At 53.0% G+C, this 25,801-nt stretch overlaps 2 protein-coding genes across 12 annotated transcripts; one reads left to right on the forward strand and one right to left on the reverse strand.

Moving 5' to 3' along the window:
• Positions 1-1,816: 1,816 nt before the first annotated feature.
• On the reverse strand, positions 1,817-8,132 carry C22H9orf50 (chromosome 22 C9orf50 homolog). 2 transcript variants are annotated; one of them, XM_057754890.1, is made up of 7 exons: positions 7,555-8,132; positions 7,326-7,422; positions 7,139-7,228; positions 4,150-4,262; positions 2,568-2,733; positions 2,319-2,457; positions 1,817-1,941 (listed from the first exon to the last, which is right to left on the reverse strand). In XM_057754890.1, the coding sequence occupies exons 1-7, from the start codon at positions 7,961-7,963 to the stop codon at positions 1,834-1,836; spliced, it is 1,122 nt and encodes a 373-aa protein (XP_057610873.1). In that variant the 5' UTR covers positions 7,964-8,132; the 3' UTR covers positions 1,817-1,833. The 2 variants fall into 2 exon arrangements, with proteins under 2 accessions (XP_057610873.1, XP_057610874.1); XM_057754891.1 differs by lacking the exon at positions 7,139-7,228.
• Positions 7,468-25,737, forward strand: Ntmt1 (N-terminal Xaa-Pro-Lys N-methyltransferase 1). 10 transcript variants are annotated; one of them, XM_057754897.1, is made up of 4 exons: positions 7,468-7,487; positions 22,506-22,709; positions 23,311-23,563; positions 25,061-25,736. In XM_057754897.1, the coding sequence occupies exons 2-4, from the start codon at positions 22,548-22,550 to the stop codon at positions 25,315-25,317; spliced, it is 672 nt and encodes a 223-aa protein (XP_057610880.1). In that variant the 5' UTR covers positions 7,468-7,487; positions 22,506-22,547; the 3' UTR covers positions 25,318-25,736. The 10 variants fall into 10 exon arrangements, with proteins under 10 accessions (XP_057610880.1, XP_057610883.1, XP_057610879.1 ...); XM_057754900.1 differs by lacking the exon at positions 7,468-7,487 and adding an exon at positions 7,771-7,789; XM_057754896.1 differs by lacking the exon at positions 7,468-7,487 and adding an exon at positions 14,659-14,808.
• The last annotated feature ends 64 nt before the right edge of the window (positions 25,738-25,801 follow it).

Here is a 25,801-nt window from a genome sequence, read left to right on the forward strand (position 1 = left end):
TTCTCCATGTGGGTGGGTGTGGTGTCTGTGTGCCATGTGTATGGTCATGTGTGTCAGTGTGCTCTCTATGTGTGTGGTGTGCCTCTCAGGGCTGTCCGTGTGAGGGGGTAACTTTCTGTGGTATGTGTGGGGAAATGCCTTTGTATCTGTTTCTCCATGTGTATGACGTGTTACATGTGTGCCTTTCCATGACCATGTGTATCGGTGGCGTGTCTCCATCTATGTGGAGTAGCTATGTGGTATGTGTAGTCGTGTGTGGTATGCTTCTCCATGTATGGGGTCTGTATGTGGTGCGTGTATAGTGTTTGCTGTGTGTTGTTTACCTTGTCTGCATCTATGGTGAATATTTGTGGTATGGTTCTCTGTGTGTGGGGAGTCTCTATTGCTGTGGTATTGTGTGTCTGTGGTGCTCTTCCTGTGTTTGGGGTCTCCAGGTGGTGTATGTGCTTTTCTCTGTGTGTGGGGTCTCTGGTATGTGTGCCTCCCCGTGTACTGTTTCTGTGCCCAAGGCATCCTCCCTGTGTGTGGGGTCTCTGTACCGTATGTTTTGTGTGTGTACGTGTGTACACATGCGCGCGCCTGTGCTGTGTGTTTCTCTGTGTTATGTCCTGCTTCAGCGTTTAAGTCCCTTTCCCTGCGTGGGTCTGTTCCTTGAGTTCCCAGATTCTCCAAGGTGGCCACGTCCTGGGTCGCAGGTTGGAAGCCAGATTCCCCAGGGTCGGGCACGAGGAACCCTGGATTCAGGGTTCCACAGTGAACGCCGCTTAAGGGAAAGTTTCCGATCCCGGGCGAGAGCTGGAAGTTTCACGGCGCAAAGCCAGGCCAACACTGCCCCCGCGCGGCGCAGTGAGGCACTGCAGGTAGCCGGGGAAACAGAGGCAGAGAGGGCACTCGCGGCGCGCAGCGCTTCGGGGAAACCGGGAGCCCTAGTCCTGGATCGCAGCCCGAAAGCCCAGAAAAAGAACCAAGCCAAGCTCCAGCCCAGCGCTGGGGACGCTGCCGCATCGCATCGCAAGCCAGGTCCAGATCTCCCTTTCTTCATCCCTTCACCGTCCCCAGCCCACCTGATCCCCAAGATGACCAGCCCAGTCCAGCACAAACGCCGCTTTAGCATCCTGTTTCAGGGTTAGATCACGCTCCGCGGGATGTCCGAGCTGTTTCTTCACCGGCCAGCAGGTGGCGATAAAGACCTGGCTAGAGCTCAAGGTGGAAACTCCAAAGGGAGGGAGGCTCCCAAATTTCCTCCAGGAAATTGGGAACATGATGTAGTAGGGTGCCCACGTGTATGGAGGTGGCTAGGTTCGTACAGCAGATAAACTCTAGAAGGTTCCTGCCATCTTGCCTCGGGCCACTTCCCCATGTGGATTTGAACACTGCAGCAGGCTGAGAGGGCTAAGGTTTACCCACACGCAGGGCTCTTTTTCCTGGGCTGGGGTCTGGATACCCTCACTCTCTACAAGACGGTGGGCAGAGAAGCCTCTGGCACTGAAGGAGTTAAGATAACGGCTGGGGGTCTGCTTCAGACGTGGACTGACCTAGGTTTGAGGTTGTGTAGAGAGTTAATCCCACCCAGGAAAACAAGACCCTGGGATGCCCCGTCTCTCCACCTCCAATCCCCTGCCCACACCAGTTTCATCCCAGCTGTGACTCCACCCTAATCTCCCCCACCCAGGAGCCCCAAGTGGTCCCAAATCAAGCACCCAGAGTGGCTTGTTTTGGGAGACCTAGTGATCCATCTCAGCCACCTGGGAAGTGTGTTTATTTGTGGGCGAGGGAGCGCTCTTCTCATTGCCTGGCCTGGGAACACCCCTGGGTTGGGGCTCCAGCAGGCGGTCACCTCTGAGCCTGCTGCCGGTTTGTGGATGGCAGGAGGAGCCGGTAGCCCTTAGGGCGGCCTCGCTTCAGGATGGATTGCAGCACCAAACTGGGCAGAAAGGACTCCTAGAGTGAGAAGGAGGCCCAGCTGGGCACTGCCAAGGGGACCTCAGGGAGGAGACACATCCCCCCAAGGCCCAGGTGGAAGGAGACAGGTCCGTGCCCCCCCCCCCCCCCCGGGCCCAGGTGGTTCCGCAGCTGGCCTAGGCCGCCCACCCACTCACTAGCAGCAAGGCAGCTGACAGCCTGGCTCAGGTACCTCCTCACCCTTGCCTTCAGGGCTCCACACTGAGGGAGGCTGAACCACAGACCAAGCAGTAAGCCCCACCGTGACTCAACAGAGAGGGTCCCCTACAGAGTGATCGGGACTGCTGCTTCTAGTGGCCAGCTTCCCCGGGCTGCCCACCAGCTACTGACTCCAGGGACGGAGCAATTTGCCCCACCTGCTCCACAGTGTTAGGGGTGTCCAGGAAGGTCCTGAGGCCTCCCCTTGGCCTTGGGGTGGTGGCCCTGGAGATGAAGGGTAGCCGGCTGCTCATGGTGGCATCTTCAGAAAGGTAGAGCTGTGGTTCCTGAGCTGACCTGGTGGGGAGACAGGAGCCTATGGTTTTGTGACCTCAGGTGCCAGACCCATTTACAGCTTGTACCTGGAGGGACCACAACCCTCGTGCTTCCTCCACCCAGAGCCTCACACTCGGGGGCAGTTCCAGTATGTAGAGCCGGCCATACTGTCTTGGACCCTGGGACGCAGGGCTCTGGGCAGACTGTCCAGCCATCTCCCAACACTCCCAAGCACCCGCTCTGACACAGACACAGCAGGCAAAGTCGTCTGCTCACATGGAAAGATGTTCTGCCGGACTAGAAGAGAGAGAGGAGCAGAGTGAGTTCCCTGACCCCTCCCTGGGGGAGGGGCACACTGACGCCCCCACCCTCTCTCCTCCCTCTGGTTGGCAAGGCTAGACGGAACCCCGTCTCCATGGCAACTACAGGCTCCCCAGTGCCTTCTGGCTGCCTCCAGAGAAGTTCTGGGTTTAAAAACTACCTCCCGTGACTGTGGCTGTCGTTTGCCACCAAGCTGTGCCCTGCCCTGCCCTGCCCTGCCCCTACTCCTGCTCCAACCTCCAATCGCCCCTTTTTTCTCAAGGTGGAGGAGGGTCAGGCACCCCACCACAGAAGTTCCAGAGACAATGCCAAGATTCTGCAAGAGATGGAGGGAGGGGTTTCTCTTCCTAGAACCCGCCATTCCCAGGGGCTGTCTCAGACAGGAAGGTCTCAGAAAACAGGGGCTAGTCCTGGTGCCATGGGATAAGGCCACAGTGCTTAGCCTGTCCTTGGATTTCTGGAACATCCTGACCTCTATTCTAGGCTTACATGGTTCTTACACAAACACCTCTCGCCTCAATTTTCTCATCAATCAAATAACCAGAAAGCTGGGGGTGAGGCATAGTGACACACACCTGTAATCCTAGCAGCTGGGAGGTGGAGGCAGGAGGATCAGAAGTTCAAGGTCGTCCATGACTGCATAGTGGGACAGCCTAGGCTACGTGAGACTCTGTAAATCAATACTGTTAGTCTTGGGCACAGGAGCTCTTAAATCTATTAGCTGAAATTCTATTTTTCTCATACACACATATGCACAAAATAGAAATAGCCAGAAGTTGGGCTTCTCTGATTCTTGTGTTAAGGGGAGGGTCCTGGGGGCCACCAAGTCCCAAGTACCAAGAAAGGGGGGTGGGTGGCGACGGTTTCCTCCTGTCTTCCTCGTTATCCTGCCTGCCTCCCCACGCCCAGTCAGAAATGTCAGGGAAATCACGAGTGTCCACTATGTCCGTTCCGGGAGCCGAGATCCCCTTCTGCAGGGTGCTGAGTTTCTCTGGTGGACCCTGCAGCAGTTCTCAAGGGAACAGACTCCCTCTGCTCGGACTTTCTGGACGTCTGGGCAGCCTGACCCTGGGGGTCTACTTTCAAGAATCTGTGAGGAAGACGCTTCCGGAAACTGCTGAGGGGGTGGGAACCTGAGCAAGCGGGGGCGGCAGCATGGACGGGCTCTCTAACGACAGCCAGGCCGGGGCTGCCATTATTTCCAGAAGCTACTCCTGGACACCACCTGTCTGAACACTCCTTGGCGTCTTCTGAAAAGGCCCGTATAGATATTTCCTCTCTGGAGTCAACGGCCTACCAGGCTCTTTGAGGATCCAGAGCCACACCTTTGACCCCTGCACTCCTGGCAGGAGTGTTCTGGAATCTCGGCTCTAGAAGCAGCTCTCTGCTCACCTGCACGGTTGCGTTCCCAGTAGCGGAGTGCTGTATCCTGCAGGGTCTCGTCGGCAAATCTCACCCGGAAAGGACAATAACGCCGGCGAGGCCTCGAGCCTTCTCCAGAGGGGCTGTGAATGAGTAGACTCTTCACTTTGGGGACCTGTGTGCTGTGGAGTCTGTTGAGGGAGGTGGGGGCAGGGGAACCAGGGCTCCCAGGAAGATCTTGGACAGGGCTGGAGAGATGGCCCAGTGGTTAAGAGTGGTTAAGAGGACCTTAATTTGGTTCTAGCACCCACATTGTTGGCTCAAAACTGCCAGTGACTTCAACTCTAGGCGTACCTGAGGCCCTCTTCTGGACTCTGCAGGCAACCACGGCTCATGGGCACACCACATCCCCCATAAATAAAATAGAAATCTTTGAAAGATCTGCTCTTGCTTGGTGGCTGGGTCACGCTAATCACGTCAGCAGGCCTTTTCCAAGGCTTGTTCTGGTCATCGTGTGACATGCTCTATCCGATCAAACCTGCACAGTGTCCAGGAAGCCCTGTCACTACTCCCAATTATAGGCGAGGAAACTGAAGCACAGAGATGTCTAGCCCATAGCTGTCACTCAAATGTCACGCCAGAGGGCAGGACTGTGCACTCAGGAGCCAAGAGGTCCTGACGGCACTGCAACCCGTCTCCTCATTCGTGAAATGGAGGCCATCAAGTCAGGCACAGTGGCCTGTGGGACACTTGGGGGGGGGGGTAGAGGCAGGAGGATCAGGTGTTCAAGGTCATCCTCAACTACACAGTGCGAGGCCCCCCATGTAAGACCATGTGTCAACAAATAAGATACAAATAAGGAAATCATGGTGCCCCACCCCTTCCTCGGGACTGGCGTGGAGGTGGGGTGGGCTGCAAGAACCTCCTGCTGAGGGTATGCCGAGCAGAGAAAACATCGCTAGCTTCAAGCTGTTCTGAGAGTTGTCCGTCTCAGTTATGCCACCGAGGCCGTATGAGGGGGGCACCCTGTCCTCAAGGCTTTACTCAGTTTTTCTCCTTCGGGTCATGTGTTGTGTTATAGGCGGGATCATTCTGCCATCATGGGAGCCGGGAGAGTGGAATAGCCCGTGTGGGGGAGCACCTAAACAGGGCCTGTCATGGGGCTGTGCTCCGTGAAGGGTGTGTTCTATTTATATGTAATAGATCGAGAGGTTGGATCTGTTCCTTTCTCCCTCGGGGGCTGGGCTGCAGAGCCTGGGTGCTCAGGCACTCAGAATGACCCCTTGCACCTTCACTGTGGGCACATTCATTTACACATTTGCACCCGCTCCTCCTGAGTCATCTTTTTGTGGACGCAGAAATGTGTTTCTCGTCTGTCCAACAGAGAGCTACGCAGCTGGGGTCACTAGGGTAGAACTTGGCTATAGGTGTTGGGGCTCAGCTAGGCTGCAATTGTGTGCAGACAAATGTCATCTCTGTCCTGGCCACGGCACCAGGCTTAGCCGTCTCCTAGCTAAGTGAGTGAGATCCTAACTTCCCTGCCCAGGGAAGATCACTGGAGCAAGGTATTGCGTGAGGGACCGTTGCATACAAACAGTGTCCCACTGTAGCCTATGTTTGTTTGTGATCACTTTATGTGCATTAGTGCTCTTCCTGCATGTGCATCTGTAGAGGGTGTTGGACACTCTGGAGACAGTTGTGAGCTGCCGTGTGGGTGCTGGGAATTGAGCCCAGGTGTTCTGAAAGAACAGCCGGTTCTCTTAATGGCTGAGGAGGCATCTCTCCACCCTCCTAGTCTCTACTTGGATCCTGGAGAACTGGGTCAGGAAGGGGTCTGAGGCTCACAGAGAAATGTGCGGTGATCCCTTAATATTGTCTGCCGTGGGTACAGATGGATGGCAGTAGGATGCCTGCTGTGTATGCATGCTCTCTGGTCCATCTGTCCTTCCTTCCCTAACTTAATTTCTTGAGACAGTTTCACTGCCAAGTCCTGGCTGTCCTGGAATTCACTACGTAGACCAGGCTGGCCTCCAACTCACTCTGCTTCCAGAATACTGAGACTAAAAACGTGTACCACTGGGGCTGGAGAGATGGCTCACTGACTGCTCTTCCAGAGGACCTGAGATCAATTCCCAGCAACCACATGGTGGCTCACAACCGTCTATGATGAGACCTGGTGCCCTCTTCTGGCCTGCGGGCATACAAGCTGGCAGAGTACTCAGACCTAAAAAATACATAATTGTTTTTTAAAGAAGGTACAACACCACACCCAGCTCTCTGGTCTTTAAACTCCCAGGCAGCCCTCTCACCCTTGCTCTAGCCTGTTTAAACCTCTCTAAGCGTCCAGGTCCAGGTAAGCATCCTTAGTGCCCCAGGATCTTTCTTGCTTGCGTTTATTTCTCTTTTGTCTTTCAGCTAGTGTTTGATACATAGTAAGACTTCGTAAATGGGAAATGACAGGAAACGAGAGAAGGATGCGACAATGGCTGGATTTACGGCAGGATCTGAGCTGAAGAGCTGATTCTCAGGGTGGGTAGCTGGATGGTTAGACAGACGGATGTGCAAACTCATGGGTAGTTTTATTACTTCGGGAGAAGTGATTGGCATCCTGGGCTTATAAGTGAATGAAAGGCTATTATTGGGCAGCTCTAGCAGGTGGAATTGGTGAACAGATAGAAGACTGGCTGTCTGGGGGCAGTTACAGGTTCATGGCCAATAGATGCCCTGACAGACAGATATCTGAGATATTCACACTAGTGTATAGTTCACGGCCTAAGGTGCACGCAAGGATGGATGAGTGGATCGATGGATACATGTTGTTAAATCCATTAGTGAGTGACCAGAGGTGAAGGAGCAAAGGAGTACCTTACTGCTCCCACTGGGTTGGGGAAATGAGATGGCTCAATGAGTAAAGGTGATTGACAGGTAAGCCTAGCCACCTCAGTGCGACTCCCCGAACTCAGGAAAGTGGAAGGAGTCAGCTCCACAAAGGTGAGTACCCACAGCTACCACTACTCACGGGTTGGCCTTTCTGGCTGTGATGAATTCACCTCTTGGAGGCCCCAGGGTATTCTCTCTAAAACTGTCCTCTGAGTGCAAAGACTGGTCCCTTGAAGGCAAAGAGGTCACAGCTGATGGGAGCAGGGCCCCACTCTGTAGCAACCAGGGCAACCCCTCCTTTGCCAAGAAGACATCTCTCTACTTACCGCAGGTCTGGGAGGAATGAGCAGCTGGGACGACGAAAACCTACGCAGTGCTCTGATGCACCCTTGGGATACTGTGGCGATGCGGGTGCTGCGGGGACTGTGGAGGGGAGAGGAGGAGGAAGAAAAGAAGAAGGGGAAGAGGAGGAAAGCCCAGTGAGCAGGGTATCGTCCTCACTGGGGACCCTAGCCCCTTCCCTACCCCACCCCACCACTGTTCCCACGGCCTCACGGTGCTTCTCCGGCTCCGCGCATTTGGCGCGCAGCTGGTGCAGGAAGTCGCGGAACTTGGTGGGTAGAAACTCCCCCAGCAGCGCGCCCACGGCGTCACGGTCGTCGCGGGCCGCGGGCTGCCATGTTCCCCGGGTCCCCGCTCCCCGGGCCATGCCGGACTGCAGCAGCGGCGGCAGCAGCAGCGCGCGCAGGGTTCCGCGGCCCCGAGGCCCGTACGGGACCCCAGGGGACAGGTAGGGCAGACGCCCGCGGTCCTGCCACCACGCGCCGGCTGAGCCTCGCCCGGTACCGACGTTGGGCGTGGGCAGCCTGGGCAGCAGAGGAGTGGAGCGGCGTGGGGCGGCCCCGTCGGGATACCTCTTGGGCTCATAAGCCGGGGTCCCCGCTGCAGGCCGGCGCCAGAACATCGTGAGTCCGAGCTCAGCTCAGGACATCTTTGCGCCTGGGGGACGCGCGGGGGCGAGCGGGACCGCGGGAAGGTCGCGCGCCAGCCCGCAGGCCATAGCGCCAGGTAGGGGCAGCTGGAGCCGGCTCGGGCAGGACCCTCCCCTGCTCTGTTCGCGCCCAGTAGTGTTCTTGCCCTGCTGTGTCTGCGCGCAAAGACGACAACGGCGGGGACGCCTGCCCTTTAGGGGTGGCTGTGACGTTGACGTGAGCTAGTACACGCCGGGTGCGGGTGCCTGGCACAGTGCGGCAGCCCGGGCACCTGCTGGCCGAGGACCGCCTTTCTTATCACTTAGCACAGTTGGGAGAGGGCTTGCCTAGAAAGTGCGAGAAACAGCATGGAGGCCCATGCTTGTGATCCCAGAATTTGGGTAGACAGAGTCTGGAGAGATAGATCAGTGAGAGGAGTGGGGTTCGATTCCCAAAACCTTCAGGAGTTTTCAACCTCCAGTCCCAGGGGTGCCACCACCCTCTTCTAGTGTCTGAGGGAACCAAACACACACGTGGTGCACAACCATGTAGGGAAAACACTCGTACACATAAAATTTAATATCTTTCTTAAATTTAAGGCTATTGCTGGGCAGTGATGGCACACACCTTTAATCCCAGCACTCGGGAGGCAGAGTCAGGCGGATCTCTCAGTTTGTGGCTAGCCTGGTCTACATACAAATCCCAGACCAGCGAGAGCTACATAGTAAGAATCTATCTCAAAATTAACAAAAAAAATAAATAAATAAACTCAAGGTTGTTCTTGGCTTCATACCAACTTCAAGGTCAGCCTGGGCTAAGTGAGACCCTGTCTCAAAAACATTATCATGACTTGAGGTTTGTTTTTGTTCTGCTCCTTGAGATCTGGGCAGCCAGAGAATGTCCCCCAGTCAGCTCTCGGGACTAGAGTGCAGGTAAAGCCTGCACCCACCTCTCCATTTTGAGGAAGGGTCTCTCTGTATGGCACAAGCTGGTCTAGACTCATCCTTCTGCCTCTGTCTCCCAGATTCTGGGATTACAATCCTGGGCTACCACCCGCAGGTCGCACGTGACTGAAGACAGTAGAGGAGACACGTGTGGGAAGCCGGACCTCCTACTGGTTGTAGAATAAGCTGGGGATCTGGCAGCCTGCTCTCAGAATTGGAGCAAGCTGCAAATACATACGACTTTCTCCCGCCTCCTGGCCGAGATTCTGACTGGGCCTGAGGAGGAGCCAAGACCATTCGTATTGCCCCCTCCCCAATGTTGGGGATGAGACCGAGGGCCTGGTAAGACCTGCTGTAGAATAGACAAGAGCGCCATCTTCAAGCCACTTCCACAGCAAACTCCCAGCCAGGGAGGAGAGCCCCAGGCCCCCTTCGGCTCTGACACTGGGGTGGAGATGGGGCAGCCTCCAGGCCTGATCCTTCCCCAAACAGACTCTACTCTCAGATTGGCATCTGCTCTAAACTGGTTCCTGGGTGACGTCTCACTCACCGTGTGGGGTCTGTTAGGCGAGGCCCTGGAAAGTCCTGTGCGTTTAGAGCCCCCCAACAGGTGGGCTATTTGCTGGGGAGCCCATCTTTCCACCTGCTGACTCTGGTAGCCCCTCCCAGGGGCCTGCAAGTCTTTGCGGGTTCATTGTGATCCGCTCTCACCATAACTACTGGTAAGCAATGGGCACTGTGGCCTGAGGACCAGGGTGGGGCTGGTCTGCCCTGGATGCCAAGGCCACACCCACCGAGGCCTTGTCACTCCTGGCCAGCCCAGCCCTGCTTAACTCAGGGAGGAATAGGCCTTGTTCAGTCACTCTTCCAGACCTAGCGTGGAAGGGGGAGGACTTCCTATCAGACCCACCCTCCTAGGACAGTGGGGATACAAAGGACCTGGAAATCCAAGAACTAAGGTCAAGTTTATTTTATGCTTCTTCTGGCTACATGATGCGGACAGGTTTTTTTCTCCCGGGGGTTCCATGAGCCAATAGGATGGACAGACAGATGCGCCGGCGAGTAGTGGTTGGGAGAGCTGGAGGAACCCACGGGAGTGTAGAACTTAGGTTGTGGATGAGGGTACAGTTGAGACAAGTATACCCGGGTATGATATAATTTTATAATTAAAAAAAAATGAGTATCACTCATATGCCCAGAGGAGACCTCGTGAAAGATGGGTTCCATGGGATGGAGGCACGTATTTCCTCAGGAAGTTAGAATATTGGGTAGGGGAGATAAACTTTTTTTGTTATTTCTTTTTCTAAGACAGGGCCTCCTTAGCTCTTAAACTCACTAGTCACAGATGACCTTGAACTTCTGACCCTACCAGGGAAGGGTGGCTCTGATGTGGGAGTGATCTCTGTGGTTAAGTCGGGTTTATCAAACAGGTGCAAAATAAAAAGTCCACTCACACACAATACAGAAGGAGCTTGAGACCCTCACCCTCCATTTTTATTCAATCAAGAATTCCCAGAAAAGACCACGCCCATTGACCTAGCCGCCCCAATGCTGAATTCCACAACAGGCCTCCAACTCGAAAGTACAGGAATTGCAGGCATGTACAGCTGCAGCTGCTTGTATGTGGTGCTAGGGATCAAACCCAGGGCTTGTGCATGCTAGGCAATCACTCTACCAACTGAGCTACGTCATTATTTTTTTTATCTTGGCTGTGTGGAGCATGGTGACTATGGATAGATGGAATATTGTAAGTTGGAAGCCAAGGAAGATGGCGGTCCATCCTAGGGCCTTGGATTCATCTTGACTTTGTCTCTGACGACATTCCTCTGAGTTGGTAAATCTCTCAGGTTACACATAGCTGGCCTCTGGCATCCATAGCCTTGAAGTTAAGAACACTAAGGCCAGGCAGGGTGTCTCACACCTTTAATCTCAGCATTCAGGAGATCTCTTGTGGTTTTGAAGCCAGTTTGGTCTATATAGTGAGTTCCAGGCCAGCCAAGGCTACATAGTGACACCTTGTGTCAGAAAAGCAAAGTGTTTAAGAACACTGGAGACAGCCGGGTGGTAGTGGCACACACCCTTAATCCCAGCACTTGGGAGGCAGATCTCTGTGAGTTCGAGGCCAGCCTGGTCTACAAGAGCCAGTTCCAGGATAGGCTAAAAAACTAGAGAAACTCTGTCTCAAAACAAAACAAAACAAAAAACAAAAACAGGGGCTGGAGAGATGGCTCATTGGTTAAGAGCACTGGCTGCTTTTCCACAGGACCTGAGTTCAATTCCCAGCAACCACATGGCGGCTCACAACTATCTGTAATGAGATCTGGCGCCCTCTTCTGGCGTGCGGGCATACATGGAGGCAGAATGTTGTGTACATAATAAATAAATCTTTTTAAAAAAAGGTTTAAAAAAAGAATAAAGGCTCTTTGGTTTAAAAAACAAACAAACACTGGAGACAACATCTGAGCCCTATAGGAGAGGCTGGCAGAGCTGATGTTCCACCAGCGTTATCTAGCGAGTGGATTGATTTGCCCGTTTTTGGTGACTATGAAAGCCCCCTTTTCTTACATAAGGGTCTCTGTGTATCATATCAGATTCCTGATGGAAGCAGGCAGTTATGCAAGGCTAGTGACATGAGAATGACACTGTAACGAAGCCAAAGCTGGCTAAGGGTCACCTTGGTCCACTATGCTAGGTCCAGTCAGTTTGCGGTGGTCTTGTTTCCTCATGAGTGAGCAGTCACACGATGTCCTGGTGTGCTGGTTTTCAGCTGCATGCGCCTTAGCCACCAAGTATTGTGAACTTTACATAGCCTATCCTGCTTCTAGCTCTTCATCTTTGAGTCTTTTTGTTTGCTTGTTTGTTGTTTTGGTATTAATTTCTAAGACTTTTTTATTGAAATTTATTGAGCTCTACATTTTTCTCTGCTCCCCTCCCTGCCTCTCTCTCCTCCCTTCAATCCTCCCCCAAGGTCCCCATGTTCCCAATTTACCCAGGAGATCTTGTCTTTTTCTACTTTCTTCTTCCCATGTAGATTAGATCTATGTAAGTCTCTCTTAGTGTCCGCACTGCTGTCTATGTTCTCTGGGATTGTGATTTGTAGGCTGGCTTTCGTTGCTTTATGTTTAAAAACCACCTATGAGTGAGTACATGTGATAATTGTCTTTCTGGGTCTGGGTTACCTCACTCAAAATAATGTTTTCTAGCTCCATCCATTTTTCTGCAAAATTCAAGATGTCGTTATTTTTTCTGCTGTGTAGTACTCCATTTTGTAAATGTACCATATTTTCCTTATCTATTCTTCGATCGAGGGGCATTAAGTTGCTTCCAGGTTCTGGCTATGACAAAGCTGTTATGAACATGGTTGAGCACATGTCCTTGTGGCATGATTGAGCATCCTTTGGATATATACCCAAAAGTGGTATTACTGGGCCTTGAGGAAGGTTGTTTCCTAATTTTCTGAGAAATCGCCACACTGGCATCCAAAGGGGCTGTACCAGCTTGCACTCCCACCAGCAATGCAGAATTGTTCCCTTTTCCCCACAACCTCTCCAGCATAAGTTGTCATTAGTGTTTTTGATCTTGGTCATTCTTACAGGTGTAAGATGGAGTCTCAAAATTGTTTTGATTTGCATTTCTCTGATGACTAAGGATGTTGAACATTTCCTTAAGTGTCTTTCAGTCATTTTAGATTCCTCTGTTGAGAGTTCTCTGTTTAGGTCTGTACTCCATTTTTTTATTGGATTATGTGATCTTTTGGTGTCCAATTTCTTGAGTTCTTTGTATATTTTGGAAATCAGACCTCTGTCTGATGTGGGGTTAGTGAAGATCTTTTCCCATTTTGTAGACTGTCGTTTTGTCTTGTTGACCGTGTCCTTTGCTTTATAGAAGCTTTTCAGTTTCAGGAGGTTCCATTTATTAATTGTTTCTCTCAGTGTCTGTGCTGCTGGGGTTATATTTAGGAAGTGGTTCCCTGTGCCAATGTGTTCAAGTGTACTTCCCACTTTCTCTTCTATAAGGTTCAGTGTGGCTGGCTTTATGTTGAGGTCTTTGATCCATTTGGACTTGAGTTTTGTGCATGGTGATAGATATGGGTCTATTTTCATTCTTCTATATGTTGATATCCAGTTATGCCAGCACCACTTGTTAAATATGCTTTCTTTTTTCCATTTGATATTTTTTGCTTCTTTATCAAAGATCAGGTGTTCGAAGATGTGTGGATTGATATCCGGATCTTCTATTCAGTTCCATGGGTCCTCCTGTCTGTTCTTATGCCAATACCAGGCTGTTTTCAGTACTGTAGCTCTGTAGTAGAGTTTGAAGTCAGGGATTGTGATGCCTCTAGAAGTTCTTTTATTGTACAGAATTGTTTTGGATATCCTGGGTTTTTTGCTTTTCCAAATGAAGTTGAGTACTGTTCTTTCGAGGTTTTGAAGAATTTTGCTGGGATTTAGATGGGCAGAGCTACGTCATTATTGTATAATTATTTTACATTATAAGTATAGGTGCGTACATGTGTGGGCATGTGCACACAAGTGCAAGTGCACTTGGAAGTCCGAAGCAGGCACTGGATGCCCGGAACCAGAGTTACAGGGGATGTGAGACTCAAGAGCAGGATGTGTTCTTAACTGCTTTCTTGAGCAGCCCCCAAGTCTTCTTGTTATTGCTATTATTATTATTAATTTTGAGACAGGCTCTCATTATGTAGCTCTGACTATCCTTGATCTCACTCTATAGGCCAGGCTGGCCTTGAACTCACAGAGACCCACCTGTCTCTGCCTCCCGAGTGCTGGGATTCAACACGTGTGCCACCACCCCGTGTTTCTGAGATGAGGTCTCAGGTAGCGTGGACTGGTGTTAAACTTCCTACGTGTGAGAGAATGACCTTTAACTCCTGGCCATCCTGTCTCCACTTCCCAAGTGCTGGGAGTCTAAGTGTTCACCGCGGCATGGTGGCCAACAGCTCTTTAAACCATTGGAACCAGGTACGACCTAGAACAGTCCAAAGCAGATATCAAATAATGTGCACACGGAGTTAGGATGGGGACTTTCAACCTCCTATGTATCTGTAGCTTTCATTTTATTAACGGACACATTGGAACACATAGACAGGAGGATCACTATGAATTCCAGGCCATCCTGGGCTATCTAGCAACTTAGTCACTGACTCAAAAAAAAAAGGCAAACACAACTTTAAATGCCTTCTGTATGCATTACGGATATGTCTAACATGAGGACGTTGGCTGACAGAGGTGATCCTAAGGTGAAAATAGTTATTGTGAGAATTTCCATTGCCTGGGAACCCAGTGCAAACACTTGGCTGAAGCCTAAAGCTGCAAATACCACAGATTTAACTCCCAGAACACTGTAGTGAATCCTTTCATCCACCAGTCAGAAAAGGCGGCCAGAACTCCGAGGTGAAAGGGTTTAGATGCGACAAGCTCATCTTTCCTTCACTCAAGACTGCTGCAGAACGTCTATGAACGGATAGGGAAGGGCAGTCCTCTGGGGGGGAAACGTCTGGATTTCTGCTTCCTTGCCTCGGTCAAAGCCGTTTCTTCTTTTCCTTTTCTGGGTTGGTATATTATTTTAAGATAACTAGTGGAGATGGGTGGATTTGAGCAACACGGCCTTTATTTCTCCTTTAGAGTGGAAAACGCTCACAAACGCTGGATTTTAAGAATCCAGCCTCGTAGCGCGTGGTGGCGCGTGCCTGTAACCCCAGCAACCGCGAAGCTGTTGCAGAAGGATAGCGGAGTTTAAGGCCAGCACTCAGTTACGCAGTCGGACTCGGTCTCGAAGAAAGAGTTACACCCTTAAGTAAACTGGCCCACGTACTTAGTCCGGGAGATACCGGCTGTGGATCCTTCATCTTGAAGTCCAGGAGCGCCTTCCGGGTAGGCAAAAATAAATGGGTTAGGAGCCCACGGGACGGGGCGGTCAGGCCGGGAGAGCAGTGAGCTGGCCGCGGGTGGGGGTGAACTGGCCGTGGGGAGGGGCGAGCTAGCGATGGGGAGGGGCGAATTGGCCGTGGGGCGGGACTAATCTGGTCGTGTGGTTGAGCGAACAAGCCGTGGGGAGGGGAGATCTGGATGTGTCAGGTGAGATGGCTGTGAGACGGGGCGATCGGACTGTGGGACGGGGTGAGATGGGCGTAGAGAGAGTGAGTTGGCTTTGGACTTGGCGATCTGGACGTTGAACCGGGTGGGCGGGCGGGCGGGCGGGCGATGGGACTCGGCGATCTGGCCGTGGGGAAGGGTGATCTGCCTGTGGGAGGGGTGAGCTGGCCGTGGGGCGGGGTGAGCTGGCCGTGGGGCGGAGCGAGCTTGAGTCCACTCCCCTCCGGGCTCGAGGAAGTGACGTGTGCGGACAAAGGCAGAGGCCGCGAGGTGTCTAGTCCGGTAGAGTGGTGGTGGCTGCTGTGGGCTCCGGTCCCTGCCAGCCTCCTTCTCGTCTCGCCCTTGTCTCTCTGGTCCCGAGAGCTCCCATCTGGGTGAGTAGCGCGAGGTGGACGGAGGGGACGAGGCCAGGGAAGAGAGAGATGCTCACCCCAGCTGCCCAAAGCGGTGAGGCCCGGTCGTCAAGTGACCCGGGCCTGCCCCACGTGCGTGTCCCGGAGAAGTCCACCGACCAGACCTGGGCAGGGACCGTAGTGACCACGGATCGGGTTAGAGGAAGCCACGTTGTCGGAGGCTGGCAAGACATGTACCCTCTCCACCCGCGCCCCTAAGCCCCCGAAAGACCCTTTCCAGTCCTCAGTTTTCCCTCTGAGATAAGAGGGAACTACTGCAAGCCTGGTGTGAGAAATGGGCGCCGTGCGCGGTTCACAACCTCGTGGTTAAGTGCCCGGTTGCACAGATTGCTGTCGTGTTTAACTAGTTCCAGCTCTGACTGACACAGCTACGGTCTCCTGAGCCCTTGGGGCCAAGGTCAGCCCTTTTTGTGGGGAGACTGCCATCTCGAAAAGCCCAGGCTTTGCCGCCCCACCAACTGTGTGATCATTTCGGTCTTTCATCCTTTTGATGAAGGGTTGGAACTGCTGGTGTCAGAGGCCCTGCCTAGGGTGGTGTACCTGAGGGCAGTGATTGCAGAGGATGGTCACCCAGTGAGATGGGACGGCCCCCAGGAGGGCCCAGGAATACATAAGGAGCTTGGATCCTGTCCTTAGTCCCCCCCCCCCCCTTCCTATGTGGTGTGTTATCATTTCCTTTAGCATGCTGGTTTTCCTGTCTATCAACTGGAGCAGGGAGGGGACAAGGAGAATTGTGAGAGTGTTGGAGGTACTTGTGGCATACTCTGCTGGAGGCCAGAAGCTGTAGGATCAAGAGGTCAGCCTCTCCACCTGGGAAGTAGTTCTGGATGTACCGGGAAGGAGGGCTTGTGTTTATATCTTCCAGATTGACCATCAGCTTCCCTGGTCATACGACCTCATAGAACCTTCCTAGGGACTATGAGTTTTGGGGGTTTTAACACATTTTCTTCACTCGATCATCTTCAGAAAGGTATCCGAGCTTATTTTTATATTCGATCATGTGTGTATGGGGGCTGTACATGTGAGTGCAGGAATCTGGGAGGCCAGAAGAGGGCGTTAGATCACAGGAACTGGAGTTCTTGGTGGTTGTGAGCCAACCAAAGTGGAGTGTTGAAAAGAGCAGCCAGTGCTCTGCCGGCTGAACCGTCTCACCAGCCTCTTGCTGGAGAACTAAAAGCTCAAGAGAGTATACGGTATACACCTTCCACTGTGGGTCGCCTGACTTCTCAGAGGCACACTTCATCACCACAGCCTTTCTGTGAAGTTCAGTGTCACTGTCCTCATTGAATAAAAACAAAGAGCCAGGCAGTGGTGGCGCACACCTTTAGTCCCTGCACTTGGGAGGCAGAGGCAGGTGGATCACCGAGTTCGAGACCAGTCTGGTCTAGAGAGTGAGTTCCAGGACAGTTATAGCTACATGGGGAGACCCTGTCTCGAACAAACAAACACAACAAAAAAAAAAAAAAGGAAGAACATTGGCAGAGCATTTGGCTTATTTATTCATTCATATGGCAGCTGTGAGGGAAGGGCTGCGCCTTGGATCTGTGCATCAGCATCTCAGGTTGTTTCTGTTGTGATACCCTGTCTCATGAGGTCCAGGCTGGCCTCAGAGTCACTCTGTAGCCAAGGATTGTAGTAGGAGCAGCGGGCTTTCCCAGCGCCCGGCCGCCGCACAGCTAGCTTAGCCCAGGAAATAATAAATAACACGGAAACTGTATTCTTTTAAACACTGCTTGGCCCATTAGCTCTAGCCTCTTACTGGCTAATTCTCACATCTTGATTAACCCATTTCTAATAATCTGTAGAACCACGAGGTGGTGGCTTACCTGGAAGGATCTTAACCTGCATCCATCTTGGAGAGGAGAGCTACAGCATCTTCCTGAGGCGTCTGCCCCACTGCCTTCTTCTTCCCAGCATTCTGTTCAGTTTACTCCGCCTACCTAATTTTCTGTCCTATCAAAGGGCCAAGGCAGTCTCTTTATTAACCAATGAAAATAACACATAGACAGATGACCCTCCTCCATCAAAGGATGTCTTTGAACTTCTGACCCTCCGGCTTCTACCTCTGGAGTGTTGGTGGTGACATGATGCACCACCATATCCAGTTTTGGGGATACTGAGGCTTGAACCCAGGGCTTTGTGTATGTTAGGCGAGTGCTCTGCCAACTGAACTGTTTTTGTTTTCTTGAAACAGGCTCTCACTGTGTAGTTCGGGCTAGTCTTGAACTCTTGATCCTCATGCCTCAGCCTCCTGATTGCTAGGAATATCAGCATGTAATGCACCATACCAAGTGTCCTGTCTACGTCTCTGCAGCTAGTGAGTAGAGCCAAGTCTCAGGTCCACTCACCCTACTGTCAGAGCCTTTTGTTTTGTTTAGATAGAGGCTCTCACTGTGTAGAGCAGACTGGGCTAGAATTCGCAGCTCCTTCTCCCTCCGCCTCCAAGTGTTGTTTGTTTGTTTGTTTGTTTGTTTGTTTTGGTTTGGTTTTTCCAAGACAGGATTTCTCTGTAGCTTTGGGGCCTGTCCTGGAACTAGCTCTTGTAGACCAGGCTGGCCTTGAACTCACAAAGATCTGCCTGCCTCTGCCTCCCGAGTGCTGGGTTTAAAGGGGTGCACCACCACTGCCCGGTATACTTTTGTTTTTTGAGACAGGGTTTCTCTGTGCCGACCAGTTTGGCCTTGGACTCAGGGATCCACCTGTCTCAGCCTCTGGAATGGTGGGATTCAAGACATATGCCACCACACTTGATGCCTGAAACACTTTTTAGCTCATATTAAAGCCTTGTATGGTTGGAGGTTGAAGAGATGACTCAGTGGTTAAGAGCACTGGCTGCTCTTCCATAGGTCCTGAGTTCAATTCCCAGCACCCACATGGTGGCTCCAACCATCTGTGGTGAAATACAATCCCCTCTTCTGTCTTGCAGGCGTACATATAGGAAGAACACTGTATATATAATAAATAGATCTTTAGAAATAAAATAAAACCTTGTATGGTGCTTAGTGGTGGTGGTGGCGGTGGTGGTCTTGGCGACACATGCCTTAAATCTTAGCACTTGGGAGGTAGGGGCAGGTGGATCTCAAAAAGGCAAAATGAAACAGTATGGTTATGGCCAGCCTTCCTCGCTTTTCTGTCTCCATCTTCGCTCTCCTCTCCCCCTTCTCCTTCCTCCTCCTCCAGAGCCCTCTGCTATTTTCCCCTAGAACAGGGCCCACCCACCAGACTGCCGAGGGACTCTTAACTTTAGGCAGGGTTTTGCTTATTTTGCCTCCAGTTGCCTTCAGAGTCGTCATAGGAATGTCTCGGGGTTTGGTGGCTGCAAAGGCCTGCTGGTGAGAGTTCACACCTCATTTTCTTAGCAGGGCAGCTGCAGGTGGAGGGGGAGGTGGCTAGATGACCCCAAGGATGTGCAGGTGGCAGTCTGTCGTAAGCAAGAGTCCTGCCTGCCCATGAGCTAGCCCAGTATACACATAGCCACCCTGCCCTGACCCTGCCTGCCCGTGCCGTGCAGTTTCATGGTGTGGGGGGATGTCTTCTCTTCTTCCTTCCTTCCTTCCTTCCTTCCTTCCTTCCTTCCTTCCTTCCTTCCTTCCTTCCTTCCTTCCCTCTCTCTCTCTCTCTCTCTCTTTATTTCTTCCTTGTTTGCTTGCTTTCTGAGACAGGGTTTCTCTGTGTAACATTCCTGGAACTCGCTTTGTAGACCAGGCTGGCCTCAGACTCCCAGATATCTGCCTTCCTCTGCCTCCTGAGTGCATGGATTAAAGGTGTACACCACCCCCACCAGGAGAGGTGTGTTTTTCTTGTTGTCTTTCAGCAGACACTAGAGGTCCATGTTCAGACAGGGCATGTCTTCAGGAATCAGCCGGGCCGGAAGAACAAAACAGCCCTGGACTTTCCTTTTCTGGCCTGGATGTGCTCTGCCTCCCCACTCCAAACCCCAGCCACTTCCTAGAAGCAAGTGGGATTCTTGTAAATTAGATTTTTAAAAGATATTTATTTATTATGTATACAATATTCTGTCTGTGTGTATGCCTGCAGGCCAGAAGAGGACACCAGAACCCATTACAGATGGTTGTGAGCCACCATGTGGTTGCTGGGAATTGAACTTAGGACCTTTGGAAGACCAGGCAATGCCCTTAACCTCTGAGCCATCTCTCCAGCCCTGTAAATTAGATTTTTCAAGAGACTTTGGCAATTAAAGGAATTATGCCATAGGCCTTGGGTAAAGAAAAAAAAAAGGTAAAAGGGTAAAAGGTGTTGGTAACAGCCTGCAGTATCCTCTGTCCTGGATGGTGTAGGAGCCTCCACAGCCGCGCATGCTCGCTCACTCAGTCATTCCCTCCCCCCCGTCCCCCCCGCCCCAGCTAGCATGTGTCCCTGACTCCACGGGCACTGTGCAAAGGGTGCACCGGGTCATGGCCGCTCTCAGGAGCCGGCACCCTGGGAGGGGGCAGAGCAGAGTACCTCCCTTCTGTGCCGGACTCCAATGTTCCTGTTTATCTGGTAAGAACCGAACGTCACGTTGGATGCCTGCGTGCCGTGTGGGCCGCAAGGAAAGCCCTGAAGTTGTCATCCTCGGTGCTGAGTAAGACAACTTTGAGCAGCAATCTGAAAGTTTGCTTAGGGCTTAGGGCAGCAAGAGGCACGGCTGGTTGCTGGGCCAGCATCGAGCTGGTGTGGTAATGGGAGAGGACCAGATGCCATCCTAGCTGGTGGTTGCTAAGGCTCTGGGACATGGTTGCTGTGGTGCCTGGAGAGGCATCTGACAGCCCTCTTGACCCAGGTCATCCTGTCAGTCTCCAACCAGGTACATAGTGACGCTCAGGCTGTTGCTTCCTATCCAGTCCGGCTCTCAAGCCACAGTACCGTTCCGCTTATAGAGGTGGTTGGTCTCTCGGGGACCAACAGGGCTTCACATTCCTTTGTGGGCCAGCTGAAGGCGGCCTTCTATGCCTTCCCTGGGTCACTGTGAAGCATGCCACTGCCTTCCCAGGGCCACTGTCTTCCCTGGGTCACTGTGAAGCATGCCATTGTCTTCCCTGGGCCACTGTCTTCCCTGGGCCAGTGCTGCTGCTGGTGTGGCGTTGTGGTAAAGAATTGTGGGATTTAGAACCAGGGTCCCCAGCCTGTTACTCCAAGAGCCCCTTGGGTGTGTTTTCCTTTAGTCCCAAATCCTTGTAATGAGTTCAGTTGTGGTGCTTGGGGGCTGGTGACAAATGGGGCCGCTTTGCTTTTCTTGTGTTTCGTTCCCTTTCCGGTTGCAGAAGGACTTAGCGAGACCTCACAGCAGCCCATGGGGGCCCTTTCTGGCCTGGGCTCTGCTCCGAGATTCCCGTGTGGACAGTTTGTGTTGACCTGTGACTCAGCGACACTGCCTGTCTTAGTGGTACCCAGGTGTGAAGTGTGAACTGCAGGGTCCTGCCCCATGAAGCCAGCTAGCGTTCCAGTGGAGACCCTTAGGTCCAGGACAGCATCACGGGAGCACACTGCCCGTGTGGGAAGAGCAAGTCAGGGGCCTGTTGACCTTGAGCAGGGCATTTGGTTTCCATGTGCCCAGGTTTCCTTTTCTGCACAGTGGGTGAAGGTGACGGAGACAGTGGGTGAAGGTGATGGTGACGGTGACAGTCAGTGATGGTGACAGTCGGTGAAGGTGACGGTGATGGTGACAGTGGGTGAAGGTGACAGCAGCAGGTGATGGTGATGGTGGGTGACAATGGTATCTATTTGTGGGAAGCATGGGTGCTGGGCAATGCCTGAGCAGCAGCCGACACTATCATCCCTGCTGCTGCTACTTGTCCTGTGTCTTTTAGCACAGCCCAGGCTAGTGTGTCCACTCCCTCTGACCCCCACGCTAGTGTGTCCACTCCCTCTGACCCCCAGGCTAGTGTGTCCACTCCCTCTGACCCCCCACGCTAGTCCTGGGCGCCTCCTTGCGCACTGCAAGTGTAGGGTTAGTTTTGAGACTGACAGCTTCATGCACGACTCAACCAACATGCGCGGGCAGACTGCAGTTCAGGGCTGGTCCTTGGCAAAAGTCCCCCTCTTCCTTCATGGCTTCTCGCCCACCCTGGCCCTGTCTGCCCATGCCACTTTCACTGTGCGGCAGCCTGCCCCCTTCTTCAGAAAGGGGTGCTCTAAAGCCACCTGAGCTCCATCCCTAGCACTGGAAACCAAAGGAAGGGGTCCCGCCATTGACCGAGTTCACAGCCCTCATGGAGCCACACCAGGACGCAGGAGCCCTTGTTTTCTGTTTAGCTGCTTTCTGCACCGTGATCATCAGATTCTCGCAATAGCTGGGACAGAGGAGGGGCAGTCCTTTCTGTTGTGATCCTGTGTCCTCCACAGCACATGGCCAAGCTGGTGTGGGTGTGGCCAGTCCCGTGTCACCTTGCTGGAGGGCCAGGCTGGGCTGTGGCTCGCTTCTGTTCCCAGATCTTTTCCTCAGCTACCTGCAGTGTTCGGGACCCCAGGCTCCTCATGACACACGCTGCTAAGCCTGACTCTTTCTCCTCACTCCTCCAACGTTCAAACATCCATCACTACCGGTACCTGCGCTCCTTCCCCGGGGATGCCTCCCCTGAACCTAGTGGCCTCGGGCTGTGTCCTCCTTACTGTTGGGGTCCTGTGTGTGCCTAGCTCCTGCCTGTTGCTTCCTGGGACACAGCTTGGTACCTGGCAGAGACCCTGCTCTGGAATGAAGGGCTGGCCCTCCCTGAGCTGTTCGCTTGTTACTGAGAGACAAGAGGGGTAGAAGCTGCTCGGGCCTCCTAGGGGGTCTCCTGCAGTGCCCATAGCAGAATGCAGGGGACCCTGCTCTGGGTTCTTTGCCTGTCCTGAGGTCACAGGTCATCAAGTCAAGGTTAAGGAACCAGACACTAGGCTTCAGGATCCCTTGCTTTGGTAGTTTTGCAAAATGTCTGGGGTGCTGGGCTATCATTCAAGAAGTAGATGCCTGGACAGACAGAGTTTGTGCCTCACACAGTGAGTGTGGAGCTCGTACCCTAGAGGCTTCTTTCTGCCATCCAGTGCTCTCCCTGCTCATTCTTCCTCTTCCGTCTTCAGAGGGGCAGAGCTGTGGTTGGTGACAGCGTGGCCGGTGACATCATGACAAGTGAGGTGATTGAAGATGAGAAACAGTTTTATTCGAAGGCCAAGACCTACTGGAAACAGATCCCGCCCACGGTGGACGGCATGCTTGGGGGGTATGGCCACATCTCCAACATCGACCTCAACAGCTCTCGGAAGTTTCTGCAGAGGTTTCTAAGGGTAGGCAGGTGTGATGTCCTCTCCAGGAGAGGCTGTGGCTCTGGTGGGGCAGTGTGGGGAGCCACTTCCACATACCACACTGCAGGTCCTCTGGTCATCTCTCGGTGGCTGCCACCAAGGCCCTGAAGAGCTGGGTCAGGTGGTGACTAGGTGGGATTTGCAGACTTTGAGTTTGGTCTCTGGGCCAGGAGCCAGAAACTGGCTGTGCACTGTCAAAATGGAGCAGTCTGGGAACAGCCCCTGCTGGGCCTAAGGGTGCTGGGCTGTGGGTGGTGACTGTCCTGTGACTCCTTGTCCTACCGCTGTCTGTGTCCTCCCTTCTCAGCCTGTTGCAGCACAGGGGTGAGCCCGAGGCCCTTACCCTTTCTCCACACCCCCATACCCTCACACCCCCATCTTCCCCATGGAGGCTCTCTTTTTTGCATCCTCAACATTGTCACCCTGGGGGCTTCTGGGGGCCCTGGAGTGAAAGGAGATTGGGCACCTGCTTTTCTAGCCGTCCCCTCGAAGGAGAAGCTGCCTCCCCTTAGCAAGAGTCCCACTTGCCCTCGCACGATAGGCTGGTGCAGGAGCTGGACTCACATGCTCTCCTGTGTTTTAGGAAGGACCGAACAAAACGGGGACTTCCTGTGCCCTGGACTGTGGCGCTGGCATTGGAAGGATCACCAAGCGCCTGCTCCTGCCGCTCTTCAGGGTGGTGGACATGGTGGACGTGACTGAGGACTTTCTGGCCAAAGCCAAGACCTACCTGGGGGAAGAGGGCAAGAGGGTGAGGAACTACTTCTGCTGTGGCCTGCAGGACTTCAGTCCAGAGCCCAGCTCCTATGATGTGATCTGGATCCAGTGGGTGATAGGTAAGAGTCGCGTGGCCTTGCCGGTCCCCGTGCTCACCACGTCCTCCGCCACTCAGGTGTCCTGCCAGCCTTGGGAGCCTAGTTCTGCTCCCCCGGTGAGCTGGCCAGCTGAGATGCAGCTCTCGGTTCTCAGGACTGTGATGAGAAACCTAAAGCCAGTTTAATAACTGCATGGAGGTGGAACGATCCTAAGTGGTCGGTGCTGATCTGGAGGTGTGGAAATGAGTTATTAAGGATTTATTCTTTTAAAATTCTTCTCTCAGGAGCCAGAGAAATGGCTCAGCAGTTAAGAGCACCGACTGTTCTTGCAAAGGACCCTGGTTTGCTTCCTAGCACCCACCAGATGGCTCATGGCCGTCTTCCCCTATAGCTGGGGGGATCCAGTGCTGTCTCCTGACCTGAATGGACATCAGGTACACACGGCGCAAATACATACATGTAGACAAACACCCATATACATGAAAAGTAAATTAATTAAAAAATAGTTTAGAATGATGTTTTTCAGAGTTTCTCTGTGGCTATGGCCATTCTGGAACTCGCTGTGTAGACCAGGCTGACCTCAAACTCAGAGATCCGCCTGCCTATGCCTCCCAAGTGCTGGGATTAAAGGCATTTCCCACCATGCCCCACTTAGAATTTTTTAAAAAGATTTAAAATGTGTATGTGTGAGTGCCTGCATGTCTGTATCATGTGTGCAATGCCCATGAAGGCCAGAAGAGGGCATCAGATCCCTCTGGAATTGGAGTTACAGACTGCTGTGAGCCACCATGTGGGTGCTGGGAACAGAATCCTGGTCCTGGAAGGGCAATTGGTGCTAGTAACTCAAGTCATCTCTCCAGCCCCTAAATTCTTTTACTGTGATCAATACTCCTACCTCCCCAATTTCTTTATGTAGCTTAGATTGGCCTCAAAGTCAAATCCTCCTGTCAAATGGTAGAGTCACAGGGTGCATGACCAGGCCAGACCAGGGGCGTTTTAAGAAAATGAAAGTAACTCTGATCTGCTGTGGCAGTGGAGCTGTGGTGGGGTGCCCACACGGCCTAACAGCTCTCTGGACTCTGGGGCTGGGGTGGGGTGCCCACACGGCCTAACAGCTCTCTGGACTCTGGGGCTGGGGTGGGGTGGCCACATGGCCTAACAGCTCTCTGGACTGCTGTACCCAGGGCTCCTGACACTGTAGCAGGTGCATCCTGAGCCGGCTGCATAGCACTACTGTGACACTGGCCTGGCCCTGCTGTTTGGGAGCTTTCTGCTCCACCCACAGATACAGGCCTAGCAAGGGGTGGTATGCTGCACAGCTACCAGATATGACCGTAGGGCGCCCAGACAGGGCAAACCCCAGCTTTTGACTCTGCATATATTGCTTTTGTGTGGGTGACCTCAGAACTCAAACTTCACAACACTGGCCTTCTCCAACATGATTGAGAGATACCAGCTTGCTGGGTCCATGCTGAGGGCACACAGACACGTGCACACACACTTCTCTGTTCCCCCCAGGTCACCTGACAGATGAGCACCTGGCTGAGTTTCTGCGCCGCTGTAAGCAGGGCCTGCGTCCCAATGGCATCATTGTCATCAAGGACAACATGGCCCAGGAGGGTGTGATCCTGGATGATGTGGACAGCAGTGTGTGCCGCGACCTCGAGGTGGTACACCGGATCATCCGCAGTGCTGGCCTCAGCCTCCTGGCAGAGGAGCGCCAGGAGAACCTGCCGGATGAGATCTACCATGTCTACAGCTTTGCCCTGAGATGAGGCCAGGGCCAGGGCCAGCGCTAGGGGCACGCAGCTGGCAGGCCACTAGACACACTTGCCATCCACCTTTGACTCCAGTGGGAGGGACAAGCCCTGGATTGTGCTGTGTATTGGGGCAGTACTGCCCTGTCACTCCAAGGCACCCTGGCATCTCCCACAAGGATATGGGAAGCTAAGCTGCCACCATAGGACTGGCTGCCAGGGCTGAAGTGTGCATGGCTGTTCCAGGACAGCCAGGAGAGCTGCACATGGTACCTGAGGTGGTACCACTTACAGGAGTGGTCAGACCCACATCCTCTGTTGATGGCTCGCAGCAGCCTGCAGCAGGGGGGGGGCCTCCTCTTCTTGAGCCCCCTCCTAGACAGGCATTTTGCAGTCAATAAAAGGATGAGCCCTGTTCTCGGATGCCTCAGGCAGTCTGGCGTGGTGCTGTGTGGGGACAGGTGTCAGTCAACACCACTGATACACAAGGACACCAAGTTAA

The sequence above is a fragment of the Chionomys nivalis genome, chromosome 22 (assembly GCF_950005125.1).
Source record: "Chionomys nivalis chromosome 22, mChiNiv1.1, whole genome shotgun sequence".
NCBI lineage: Eukaryota > Metazoa > Chordata > Mammalia > Rodentia > Cricetidae > Chionomys > Chionomys nivalis.